This window comes from Boleophthalmus pectinirostris, unplaced genomic scaffold (genome assembly GCF_026225935.1).
Source record: "Boleophthalmus pectinirostris isolate CB_2022bp ecotype Guang Dong unplaced genomic scaffold, ASM2622593v1 HiC_scaffold_12, whole genome shotgun sequence".
Lineage (NCBI taxonomy): Eukaryota > Metazoa > Chordata > Actinopteri > Gobiiformes > Gobiidae > Boleophthalmus > Boleophthalmus pectinirostris.
The window spans coordinates 34,951,399-34,965,446 of NW_026571018.1; the positions used below are offsets into that span (position 1 = coordinate 34,951,399).

The window sequence follows — 14,048 nt, forward strand, 5'->3', positions numbered from 1 at the left end:
TAAGAGAACTTGATCTTGCTGCATGGACATCATTTTCTGATAGATTTAAGTGTTTATATCTTATTTTGGCCAAGCTTTATTTTACAGTGCAGTATAAAATGCATATAAAGTACAAAGAAAAAGATTCAATGAGATTCAGTTTGAACTCGTCACATTTAGGAACCATTCAAAAGAACGTCAGATCACTACCGAATGCACTTGAAGTATGACTTTTCGCTCCAGTGTGAACAAAACCAGTGTCAGTGACCAGCTCTGACTGAACAGCAGTGAGTGGTGTGTCCCTGCACGGCAGAGAGTACGATCCCCAGGCATTGGTTTGGAGTTGTCAAAGCGTTCATATATACTGTATGTGTGTGTTTGTGTGTGTGTCCTGTCTGTAAAGTAGATTGTGTTCACGTGGCATCACAACATTGTAGAATCCCTGTAGTTTAAAACAGTTGGAGGACAGGGCAGAATTCTGTGGTGTCATTTGTTAGTCCATTGAGGTTCATTTGGTCATCTGATAATTTATTACTTCCTCAGAGTGGTCGCATGATATAAGTTCTGTAAAATCGAACCGGCGCATAAATGTAATGTCATATACGCACTGTTGGGCAAGTTACTTCAAAAGTGTAGTATGTTATTTATGACTTGTTACTGTCATTTCAAAGTAATTCATTACATTACAATATTACTGTATTTAAAATGTAAGGCAGTACTACTATTGGATTACATTTAATTTACTCTCACCAAAGTAACTGCTGAACTTCTGCGATGTATACGGACTGAACCAGGACTAAACCAGGACTGAACCAGACTGAACCAGGACTGAACCAGGACTGAACCAAAACTGAATCAGAGCTGAACCAGGACTGAACTAGGTTTAAACCAGGACTGAACTGAGGACTAAACTAGAGATGAACAAGGATTAAACCAGGTCTAAACCAGGACTAAACCAGGTCTAAACCAGGTCTAAACCAGGTCTAAACCAGGACTAAACCAGGACTAAACCAGGACCAAACCAGGACTAATCTTGGACTAGAACTTGGAAGCGCCTTGAAGACAGGGTGTCTGCAAAGCACGATCGGGCGTCACCTGTGTTTAGCCTTGTGGAGCGCGGGAGGTCTGCTCCGGTCCTTTCGCCCGCGGTTACCTGAGGGTCTACGCGAGCGCGTCGCCGGCATTTCACCACTGCTGATATCGCGGTGATTTTAGTGAATTTGCATGAAGAAAATTCATTCAAGGTTAAAAATGCATTCTTACGACGGAGTATAAGGGTCAGATTTAAAAAAAAATTAAATAAATGCTGGTGCTACGAGAATAAAGTCGTAACATTTCGACATTCCGACCGGGACTGACACCAGGACTTAGACAAGGACTGAGTCAGGGACCAAGACTGAGACCGGGATCAGACAAGAACTGAGACCAGGACTGAGACCGGGAACAGGACCAGGACTGAAAACGGTTTAGTCCTGGTTTAGTCCTGGTTCAGTCCTGGTTCAGTCCGTATGCGGCGCAATAGTCCCGCATCGCATTTTAAACCAGGACTAAACTAGGACTAAATCCGTTTTCAGTCCCGGTCTGGCCCCGGTCTCAATCCTGGTCTTTCTGGTTTGGTTCCGGACTTGATTTAGTCCTGATTCAGTCCTTGTTCAGTCGAATGAACGAACGATACACGGATTCTTCTCCTTTACAAAATGCTCCAAATTTTCCATTCTCCACTCGTTCAGACTTTCCGATCAGCCGATATTCTTATAATATTACGACTACGACTTTAATCTCATAATATTACTACTTTATTCTTGTAAAATTATGACTTTATTCTCATAAAATCACGACTTTATTCTCGTAGCGCCAGCATTTTATTATTTTTTTTATCTGACCCTTATACTCCGTCGTACATTCTAATGCGTGTTACTGACATCTGTATTGAGTAAAATATTAACACTTTTTCCCCCTGTAATGCCGTCAATGCCGTCAATACATTTGTTACTTTTATAACGCGTTACTCCCAACACTGCATATACGAAATACCCTGCATGTCGTGCAATAAAACATACATCAGGGAAACAGGGAGGGCGTTCAGTACACGAAAAAAGGAACTTAGGACAGAATGCGAGAGTGACAGTGAAGGTGTGCACACGAGCAACAGAACACAAAGCTTTACTCCTTTTCCCCTTCCCTTCGTTCAGCGACCTCAAAAAATGACTTTCTTTTGCGGTGAACCGGTTGTGGATTCTTCATCTGCCACTGCAACAAACTTTGTGCAAACTGCGAGGAAGCTACAGTTCAAAAAAGCCGCTAAGAACCGCCGCGTTGGTCGAGCAAACGGCGTCTTGCGTATGTGGAATGCGTGAAAGACGTACGTAAACCAGGCAAGTCAGTTACGCTACAAATGTACTGAGTTTGACTGACAACCTAACAGCCCCAAAACGTCCACAATTGATGGATTTTCATTCTTTTTTTTTTTTTGGTCAAGGGCTGCTGCATCTCTACCATGCTATTTTGAACTTTCATTGACAAATTAAAACCTCCGTACAACCTTTACGTCTTTTCACCAAACAACAATCACGCCTTTGAGTTTGAATCATTTTCACTCTACCTCCAATCAGACAGTTGAACAGCAAATTCCACCACAGAGTTTTGACCTGTCCTCCAGCTCGGTTTAAACTACAGGGATTCCACAGCGTTGTGACGTCCCCTGAACCTACAGCGGGTCATGAATGGAGATTGAATGTAGGTTTTGGCAGATGTCTGTATGTCCATCTCAAACCTGGCAGTGTCCTGAGAAAACGATCCCAAAAAACAGAAAATAAAGAGGAACCAGAAGACTTGAAGCACTTGACATCCACCAAAAACACCAACCACTTTGAGACACATTAAACTCCACTGCGCGCCCCGGACCAAAGCGCTGCAGCCAGGGACACGCACTCTGATTGGACAGACCTAAAAGAGAGACAGAAATGAGTCAAATGCTCAAGGAATGTAGTTGTAGTTGTCAAAAAAAAGAAAAAAAAAGGGTTACACGAAACTACAAATGGAAAAAATAAATGTTAATAATGAACTAAGGTTGTGTTTATACTTGTCCTGTTCTAGTCCTAGTTTAGTCCAGTTTTCTGTGTTAAGCAAATTTGACTTTTTCAGCTTTTAGTCTTAATATTGTTAACGCAACATTTCTCAAGAGAGCGTAAAAAGTTTTTAGGGAAACTACTACTCAAATAGAAGTAAGAGTAACTGTCTGGACATATCTGATTTAACCCTAGTTAATGACAAGAACAAAAAGGTTAAAAATGCAAAGAATAGACCAAAGAAACTAGTGATGCAAATCAAATTATAAATGACTCTAGAAATGGTATGAGTGACAGTCAGTGTTGTACTGTCAGCCTGAACAATGGAGTAATGTTAAAAAGGAAAAGATGGTGATGATTTGGATCAGAGACACTCACCTCTGCTACGGCACACCACCTCAAGGCCAAAGGATAAAAGCGAGAGAAAAGAACAAGAAGAGAAACAAAAACTGTAGAAGAAACGACAAGAGGAGAAAGGGAGGAGGAGGAAAGAAGAGGAAGACAATTAATGCCACACTCAGATCGTTAGTGACAGAAGACACACACAGGAGAAAAAGACTATGAAGAAGACTTTTGCATTTTGAAGTAATCATATCACAGCATCAATGTTTAGATGAATCAGCTGCAGCGGGGCACAACACTTTAGGGCCCGGTCAAGCAGAAGTAAACAGCAAGGCCAAAAATTCAAGTTAATGCATCTGATATAAAAATGTATTCAACAGATAGAATATGTACTCTAGTTCTGGTTCTAAAGTTACATACATTTTAAACAGACCATGTATGCAACATGAAACTAAAAATATTTCCCAAATTTCAAAGACCTGCAAATCATGTAAATAAATGGATGTATTTCATCATATCTTGTGTTATTCCATCTTTGAACTGTTGATGAAGGTACATGATTTTTCAAAAAAAAAAAAAAAAAAAAAAAGTATTTAAAATGATAAAAAATTTGCTTGGAAGGACTGACATATTTTATAGAAATAGTTTCCTTTCATTTTGAAGTAATATTAAAGTATTCAGAAGAAAAAAGCTGACAAATTATGCAAAATCATGCACCTTCTACTTGTTTGCACAATTTTCCCTCCGTTACTTTTCCCTCCGTTACCATGACCTTTCTTAATAAAAAATCTCATGACTCAAAAAGTAAGAGGTTTTTCAACCTAATCTTGTACCATATGGTAGAAAACTATATGAAGCAAATATTCAAACCAGTTTGTTAAGGATATGTAAGTGAGAACCAAGAGTTATCACTGTTTGGATTTATTGCCCAAAAAGTGCTGCATATTTCATTCCCTCCATTACTGACATGAGTTTTTAAATTTTTTGTCAACAACTTGAAAGAATATCACAGGTTTAACTTTACCCTGTTGGAGTGTTAACTCTTTCCTACATTCTGATACTTTACTTATTTCAATAGTCCCTCTAGTTTCAGAGACATTTGAATGTCAAAAATCTGCCCGTTTCCCTCCATTACCACTTGACCGGACCCAGTAGTATTAATGTGTACGGGTTTGGGTCGGGTCGGGTCTCATTAATTGAACCCATTTCTGTTTGGATCGGGGGGTCAGGATGGATTTGAGCAGAGGTCAGACCTGACCTGGAGCACCTGTATGGTAGAAGACACACAACATTCAAACTAGGCAAAATGGGTGAAGTGCCTTGTCTAAGGGCACAATGTTTTTGCCCCTGGCGTCCCTCTGTGGCACCTGATTTTCCTAGTGGTCTCCCGTCCAAGCACTACCCAGGCCCAGACCTGCTGAGCTTCTGAGATGTGATGAGGTCAGGTTTTGACAAGTTGGTGTGGCCACAAGACACACTGTGTAACTTCTGGTGGAAGGTTCGTCATCTGCTTGTCTCCATGGAGTATTGCTTTGGCTGGAATGTTCCACAGTATGACTTTAAACTTACACTTTTACTATGTTTTATTCAACTTGTATAATGTATATCATTCTTTTCTGTATAATTGTGCCTTACTTAAGTCTCTCTAAGTGTTTTTGCTGTTTATTTTGAATATTAGTACTAGGGATGGGCATTCGATGAAATTTTCTTAATTGATCGTCGGAAGAATTAATGATCGATTATCGATTAATCATTAACGTTTTTATATTAAAATGATCATCATTATTATTACTATCTGCACTACTAATATGTATAAATAAATTCAACTTTACGACATATAAACTGTAACGACTCTAGAGCCACATCAGCCCGTTTGACATTATAATGTGTTTAATTCAGTTTTGTTCAAATCTCACAGAAACGAAACTTAAAACCGCATCGCTAATTTGCATAAAGCTAAGCGAAGATAAAACTACAGCTCTTGTGTCGCTGATGTGGTTAATTTCTGTCAGATTAAAAGACATGACTCAGGTGAATACAGGTTAGTGTGACCAGATTTGCGTTTGTCAAAACCAGGACACCGTACGGGGGGAGGGAGGTGGGGACTCGTCATCGACATTGCGCGACTCTCACCTGGTAAAACTTTTTCCCACTGGACACCGAAACATATGTGCTGCTTTGTACACTGTGCACATGGACTCACACTTGTCCCCGAACGCAACGGAAAGCGTGGAATTTCTTGTACAAATCATCGTTAAATACACATTTGTGCTTCGGTACGTTGCAGACTGACCCACTGTTTGTGTCTCGCTCCTTCTGATGCAGAGACACATGTACACACCTGTTTAGTCACGATACACACAGCAACCTACATTCGGTTTGTTGATTAAAATGAACGTAATCGATGAAATTCTTAATGATCAATTATCGATTAATCGACTAATCATGCCCATCCCTAATTAGTACCTCTAAAAGGTTTAGTTCTAAATCTAAATTAGTCAATCTCCATGGAGACAAGCATTTGACGCCACAAATGGCAGATCAGTGGAGAGAAGTGGGGAGATTTTGATGTAGTTTTTGACTGAGTAAAATACATTCAAAACCTTTACCTTTTCTTCCAGGTCTTTAATCTGCCTCCTCTGGATCTCTGTCTTGTCCTCGAGGTCACGGATTCTCTGCAAACAGTCACCCCCAACATATACATCATTCAGTGCTTTTTTTTTTCTTTATTTTGACTACATTTCTCCATTTCTCCATTCATACAGAAGACATCAAATATATGAAGTAAGATATATGGAACTGTGTAGCAAAAATTTCTTAACATATTTTTTTATATATTTTATATTCAAATCCTCAAAGTATCTACCCTGTACTTTGTGGGAAAATATTTTGTAGCATTATTTCACTTTTTTCTTGCATAACATATATCTTACTTCATATATTTGATGTCTTCTGTGTGTATATAAAATGGAGAAAGTAGTAAAAACACACTGAATGAGAGGGTGTGTTCAAAAGTTTGGACACGCCCTCTCATTCAGCGTCCAAACTTTTGACTGGGATGGGGGCAAGAGCCAGATTTCACTACACCCTGCTTTACCATGAAATATCCAAAAGGTAAATTAAAAAATGTTGACCCTGGTATCTTCAATTATTGTCTAAACCCAAAAGTGACATTGAGTGCGTACACATGCACATCAGTCTCCCGGTTATTAGCCATATCCCGGTTATGTCAGTATTCGTGTTACTGCGTTTACATGCGCACTGAGAAACCGGGACACTCATATCCGCGTATACTTAATCAAATGGAGTATCCCGGTTTCTTGACATAATCTTACAAATGCGGAAGCGCAAAAATTAACTTAAATCAATTTCATAAACCAGGAAAAATACAAACCGTGAGCTCCTTTAGCATAAGAACCTAAGGAGCTACGAGATCTCCCACAATCCACTGCACACATCAAACCCAACAGATTCTTCATTAAAATCTTCTGCATAAATAAACTCAACTTTACAACATATAAACCAGAACCACTGTAGAGCCACATCAGCCCGTTTGATCATATAATTCAGCTCTGATCACATTTGTTTACGTTTTACAGAAATGAAACTTAAGGCTGCATCGCTAATTAGCATAAACTGTTAGTGGTGATAAAAACAGCTGCTCCTTGTGCCGCTGATGCGATTCAGCTTCTTCTGGACTAAATGACATGACTCTGTGGATTATGTGTGTTCTTTTTGTGACAGAGGAGGTGCTGATGATGGTAAGTCTGTTCTGTGTGTGTGTTGTACAGGAGATAGTTCATGTTTTAGCTTTTCAGCGATCACACGAGTGCAGGTCGAACATGTGCAGGTTTAGCGCAGCTCTTAATTTTACAGTCATTTTACTCGTGTGGTCACTTTATTTATGTTGGTCAATTTATTTATGTCCAGTGTTTCACGGCCGTGCAACAGTGGACCAGCTCTACACTCTCCCTCGGGTGCTCGAGGGTTCATGGGAGTTTCCCCAACATGTGCTTTGTGGATCTGGAGAAGGCTTTCGACCGTGTCCCTCGTGGTGTCCTGTGGGGGGTGCTCTGGGAGTTTGGGGTTTGGGGCCCTTTGCTAAGGGCTGTCCGGTCCCTGTATGACCGGAGCAGGAGCTGTGTTCGTATTGCGGGCAGTAAGTCAGACCTGTTCCCGGTGCATGTTGGACTCCGCCAGGGCTGCTCTTTGTCACCGGTTCTGTTCATTGTTTTTATGGACAGAATTTCTAGGCGCAGTCAGGGGCCGGAGGGGGTCCGGTTTGGGGACCACAGGATTTCATCTCTGCTGTTTGCGGATGATGTTGTTCTGTTGGCTTCATCGAACCAGGACCTGCAATGTGCACTGGGGCGGTTTGCAGCCGAGTGTGAAGCGGCTGGGATGAGGATCAGCTCTTCTAAGTCTGAGGCCATGGTTCTAGACCGGAAAAAGGTGGCTTGCCCTCTCCGGGTGGGTGGAGAGTCCCTGCTTCAAGTGGAGGAGTTCAAGTATCTCGGGGTCTTGTTCACGAGTGAGGGGAGGATGGAGCGTGAGATTGACAGGCGGATCGGTGCAGCTTCGGAAGTGATGCGGTCGCTGTATCGGACCGTTGTGGTGAAGAAGGAGCTGAGTCGAAAGGCAAAGCTCTCGATTTACTGGTCAGTCTACGTTCCCAACCTCACCTATGGTCATGAGCTCTGGGTAATGACCGAAAGGACGAGATCGCGGATACAAGCGGCCGAAATGAGTTTCCTCCGCAGGGTGGCTGGGCGCTCCCTTAGAGACAGGGTGAGGAGCTCAGTCACACGGGAGGAGCTCGGAGTAGAGCCGCTGCTCCTTCACGTCGAGAGGAGTCAGCTGAGGTGGTTCGGGCATCTGTTCCGGATGCCTCCTGGGCGCCTCCCTTGGGAGGTGTTCTGGGCATGTCCCACTGGGAGGAGGCCCCGGGGAAGACCCAGGACACGCTGGAGGGACTATGTTTCTTGGCTGGCCTGGGAACCCCTCGGGGTCCCCCCGGAGGAGCTGGAAGAAGTGTGCGTGGAAAGGGAAGTCTGGGAGTCCCTGCTTAGACTGCTGCCTCCGCGACCCGGCCCCGGATAAGTGGAAGAAAATGGAATGGAATGTATTTATGTCGCTACTGTTGTGGTGAAAGTGTCTTTTGGACGCTTGCACACTCAACTTTATGTTGCAGTAACCAGGATACTGTGTTTACATGCCACAGTATCCCAGTTACTATCGGAATAAACCAGCTACAGTAACCCGGTTACTAATAACCAGGACACTGCCATAACCGGGTTACTGAAACCGGGTTACTGCGTTTACATGCACCATGAAGAAACCAGGATACTCAAAAAACCCGATCATAACCAGGTTATTGATGTGCATGTATACGCACTCATTATTACAACATCATTTTGCATTTTAACTGTATTCATTTGACTGCCTCCATCTGTATTCATTAATATCGGCCAATAGAATGTTGCTGTATCATCTGAAACCCACAAATAAAAGCGTAAACAACTCTTATCACCATCTGCTGTACCTGGTGAGCTTGGTGCAGCAGCTCCATGCGTTCCTGGAGGATCTGACAGTCGTACTCTCGGCTCTTCCTCAACATCTGCCTCCTGAGCTTCTCCACGGCCGTCCTCAGCTCGTCCTTCTGCAGCTCATTCAGGGGCTCGCCGTACTTTATCACCTGAAACCAGCACAAAATATTACACTAACAATACACAAAATCTAAGTCAAATTTGGCATCGTGAGCGGATTATTTATCGTAATTTGAGAAGTTTTCGACCAGTATGGATGAGTTTTGAAGCACAAAAGTGGCCGCCAACACCCCGTTTTGGAAGTAAGTTTCATTTTTCTCATAGACTTTCCAAAAAAATATATTAAAAGTTTGCAGGCTTACTCAGGGCTAATCCGCTCTGTGGTGACTAATGACCACAAGACCTGCAATTTTATTTAAAGCCGGTTTCTGAAACTTTATAAACCACAAAGTTATTAAAACATTTTGCTGAATCTTGTGTTTTAAATGTGCTTTTTGGACAGCGTGTTATGGAGATTAGTGAACACGGAGCTGGTTAGTCTCAGCGATGTCTTTGAATTTGAAGTTATTATTAGATTTTTTTGGGGGAAAATCTATGAGGAAAAAAAAAATCACTTCCAAAACTGGAGTTGACTTAAAAGTGGAAGGGATTGTTGAGCTCCATTTGTATGACTTTGTACAGTTGGAAGCAGAAAATATCATAACAGAAGAATTTGTATTTTATCACAAGTCATTTCCTACTCCATGGAAAATTAAAGGTTCATTATGTAACTTTCCGGGTGGAGGGTCTGCCACCTGCTTGTCTAATACTAATACTTTGTCTACAATATGAGGTTAAGAATGCATATATGTCTATGTATTTTTGAATAAGAAATGTTTAATGCCATATTGTGAAACATCCCAGGTAAAGCAACATCATCACCGTGGAGACTAGCAGGTGGCGGACCCTCCACATGAAGCGTCACAATGTGTACCACTGATGAAGCTTGAAACCGGTCAGAAAGACCTAAAACAGGTAAAAAATCTACCTCTGTAAATTAACCAGCCTCAAGCAGAGGAGTTCAAGTCAAATTCAAATCTCGTAGTCTTGGTTTAGTCTTGGTTTAGTCTTGGTTTAGTCCTGGTTTAGTCTTGGTTTAGTCCTGATTTAGTCTTGGTTTAGCCTTGGTTTAGTCCTGCTTTAGTCTTGGTTTAGTCTTGGTTTAGTCCTGGTTTAGTCCTGGTTTAGTCCTGGTTTAGTCTTGGTTTAGTCCTGATTTAGTCTTGGTTTAGCCTTGGTTTAGTCCTGCTTTAGTCTTGGTTTAGTCTTGGTTTAGTCCTGCTTTAGTCTTGGTTTAGTCTTGGTTTAGTCCTGCTTTAGTCTTGGTTTAGTCCTGGTTTAGTCTTGGTTTATTCCTGGTTTAGTCTTGGTTTATTCCTGGTTTAGCCTTGGTTTAGTCCTGCTTTAGTCTTGGTTTAGTCCTGGTTTAGCCTTGGTTTAGTCCTGGTTTAGTCTTGGTTTATTCCTGGTTTAGTCTTGGTTTAGCCTTGGTTTAGTCCTGGTTTAGTCTTGGTTTAGTCTTGGTTTAGTCCTGGTTTAGTATTGGTTTAGTCTTGGTTTAGTCCTGGTTTAGTCTTGGTTTAGTATTGGTTTAGTCCTGGTTTAGTCTTGGTTTAGTCCTGGTTTAGTCTTGGTTTAGTATTGGTTTAGTCCTGGTTTAGCCTTGGTTTAGTCCTGCTTTAGTCTTGGTTTAGTCTTGGTTTAGTCCTGGTTTAGTCCTGCTTTAGTCTTGGTTTAGTTCTGGTTTAGTCCTAGTTCTGTCCTGGTTCAGTCCTAGTTCTGCCCTGGTTCAGTCCTGTTTTAGTCCTGGTTCAGTCCTGGTTTAGTCCTGTTTTAGTCCTGGTTCAGTCCTGGTTTAGTCCTGCTTCAGTCCTGTTTTAGTCCTGGCTCAGTCCTGGCTCAGTCCTGCTTTAGTCCTGGCTCAGTCCTGCTTTAGTCCTGGCTCAGTCCTGTTTTAGTCCTGGTTTAGTCCTGTTTTAGTCCTGGCTCAGTCCTGTTTTAGTCCTGTTTTAATCCTGCTTTAGTCCTGGTTCAGTCCTGGTTTAGATCACTGTTCATGTCATTGTAATGTGTACCCAGTCTGCATTTTCCCAGTATAACCTTTAGTTTAGTGATTTCCTCGACTCACACATGACTCACCTTATCTTGTTGCAGGGCGTTGTACAGCGTTGCCTCGAGCTCCTGGATTTGCTGTTGAGATAAAAGTCAATTATTAAAGTTTAGTAAGAGTTTCACCGACAGCTCCAGGAAGGCAGATGTTTTAACACATTTTACTCGTCTTCCTGATGTTTTTATGTATTTTCACAAGTCAAAGCGTGTGCCACAGCCTAAAGGCCGCCACACACTACAGGTTGATTTGCCAGATTTTGGCTGCGATTGCTTTGCTTCTTCCCGAGTTCAGGGAGGCGTGACCCGTCTTTGTGTGTTCATGTGCAGTTTTGAAGCCGCTGCTCTCCTCATGTGTGTGACTCTGAGCTTCTCTGTCAGATCGTAACCACCAAACCACAGTAAAAGCCAATAAAACAGAGCATCAGGGGTCTCCTGCTTGATGGACACAGAGGCACAAGATACAAAGTCAGGAAACAGCGAATATAATTATTCCTCACCTTTCATAAAGTGGTAAATTTAAAATGCAGCATCTCACATTATCCATAAAAAATGTCCTCCACAAATAATGACATCCAGTCCACAAAACCGCTGCTAATCCAGTTTGAGGCGTTCTTTAACCCTCTCAGGCTCAAATTAAATTTTAGTAACAGGAAAAAAATCTGATATTTGGGGAAAATGATCATATGGGGTAGTAATATACAATCCTGACTTCTTTTTGAGAGAGACCTTCACATCCAGTGTGTTCTGGGATGTTGCAGATTTGCAGCATTGGTCCGGTGTGGTAAATTAACACTGAAGACTGAAAATGATATGAACAATAACTTTATGTGTTTACCACTTTTCATAACAATGAAAACATAAAGCACAGTGTTACAGTTTTACAGTAGCAGAACAACATCACTTTTTCGTGTGGTGCTCCATGAAACAATTTTTATTCTTTGTAAACAACAGAAGTACTTTGCACTTCTGGCAGGTCGTTTGTGTGTAGCCGTTCTTACACAGTCTGCATCGTCCATGTTTATCAGCATGGATGGGAAAAAAGGCTCCTGAGTAAAAAAAAAAGCTAATAAAATATGGATTTGGAGTCAGTAGGTAATTGGCATTTAGCTGTTGCAAATCTGCAACGCCTGCCTGGAGAGGGTTAAAAGTAAAAAGACATCTCGCCTTTTTCCTCACATGTGTCTGTTTACATCCACACGGCGCACAGATCGCGGTGAAGCTGCAGATTAGTGATAGTGACTCTACTTCCCGTGGACTTTATCTCCAATCTTTAATGCTCTAAAAATCACATATCTGAAGTATTGCACATTTCACAAATAATAATAACACAGTTTTGTTGCATCTGAACTAGAAGTGCAGAGTCTGATCGTTTGAACACTTAAGAGTCTCAAAGTGAGTGGTTTTACTGTAGACAGGAAACAGCTGACGCAAGGTGTGCTTTTAACTTTATATCCTGTGGTCTGCAGACATTTCCCCCTACAGTCTTTACGATCGAAGATTTTAAGTCTCATCAGATTCTCCTCGTGTCTGTGGTGTGCGTTTTTTGTTGCACGTTTAAAAATTGTTTAAGACCAAAAAATCCTGTGGTGTATGACGGCCTTAACTTGACATTGTAAGAGTGATCTTCACACTTTGAAGCTGCAGTTATCAATATTCTCAGAGGGTGTGATGCTAACTGAATGCACTAGTTACTCTGTTAGAAGATCTGTTACTCACATTAGACTTACTCTGAGCTTTATTTGAATGCAATCTGACCAGAAACAGTTTACTTACAGAAGGTGATCTGATTTGTATTCTTAAACTTTCTTTTTTTAACTAGTTAAATAGGCCTTCCTTTAAATAAATTATTATTATTATTATTTATTTAGCATAATCAAATATACAGATATCAACGCAGGGGATAACTGGGGATTTTAAAATTACACAAACAATATATACAATATACAGAGCCGATATATAAAAAAATTTACTATGTACCAACAAACGAAAGATATGGGAAGGGAATAGAAAATATGTAAATGTAAATTTGATTTGACAGCCCTAAAATATAAATACACAAACACTGCATTGAGAAACTCTGTACTACACCCCCTCCTTTTTTTTTAATTTTTTTTATTTATGTATTTTTATTTTATTTTATTTTTTTCTTTGTATGCGTGTTAGTTTTATATTTAGTTAAGTCTGTCTTGTTGTTGATGTGTTGGGTATTCAATCCCTCAAACTTGACAAATTATAAAAAATAAAAAAAAATTATAAATAAAAAAAAATTACTATAAAAGAGGAAAAAATACATATACACTCAAATAAAATAAAATGCAGGGGAAAATAATACTGAATAATACTGTTAAATTATGGATATTTCCTGTAGATATTGCAAGTTTTAAAAGCTTCTTTTATTTTTAATCTTTTTTATTGTCTGGAAATATTGGTGTATTTTGTTATTATACCATTAACGCTTGTACTGAAAATGTGCTGTTTAAAGCCATTTGGTCATTTTTATTTTCTTTAAATCTTTTGTTTGTGTTGGCTAATGTGTGCATTGTGTCGCCATGGTAACTGTTGAACATTTTGCAAATAGCTATGCATGTAGAACACCCCCCGCGTGATGTCGCTGCGAAGTATCAACAGAAAAATGTCAAAGAACGTACCATGTAGGCCTGATCCAAAGCCTGTTTTCTGTAGTCCAGTTCCTCTTCTAGATACCCTTTCTGCTTACAGAACATTTCCTGAAAAAAATTAAACGCAAAATGGTGACAACTCCAAACAACTCCAACATTTGCACAAGGTCGGCTGCACGTGTCACAGTTATTGCCTTGTTTTGGTCTTGGCTCATTATATTTGGGCCATTTTTTTCAGATCTATGTTATAATGTTGTTTCTTTATCACAAACATAACTGGAGTTGTGTTTTGTTTCATTCACGCTTGTTTAGGAAATCCTTATTATTAGTCTGTGTACATCTCCAAA

At 40.6% G+C, this 14,048-nt stretch overlaps 1 protein-coding gene across 1 annotated transcript in view; it reads right to left on the reverse strand.

Moving 5' to 3' along the window:
• Positions 1-3,445: 3,445 nt before the first annotated feature.
• Positions 3,446-14,048, reverse strand: part of jakmip2 (janus kinase and microtubule interacting protein 2) — a 72,970-nt gene continuing 62,367 nt past the window's right edge. The window contains exons 19-23 of the mRNA XM_055148553.1: positions 13,732-13,809; positions 11,114-11,164; positions 8,932-9,084; positions 5,999-6,064; positions 3,446-3,496 (exon numbers count right to left, since the gene is read on the reverse strand). Of these exons, the coding sequence (XP_055004528.1) occupies positions 3,446-3,496; positions 5,999-6,064; positions 8,932-9,084; positions 11,114-11,164; positions 13,732-13,809 (399 nt within the window). The remainder of the gene's footprint in view (positions 3,497-5,998; positions 6,065-8,931; positions 9,085-11,113; positions 11,165-13,731; positions 13,810-14,048) is intronic.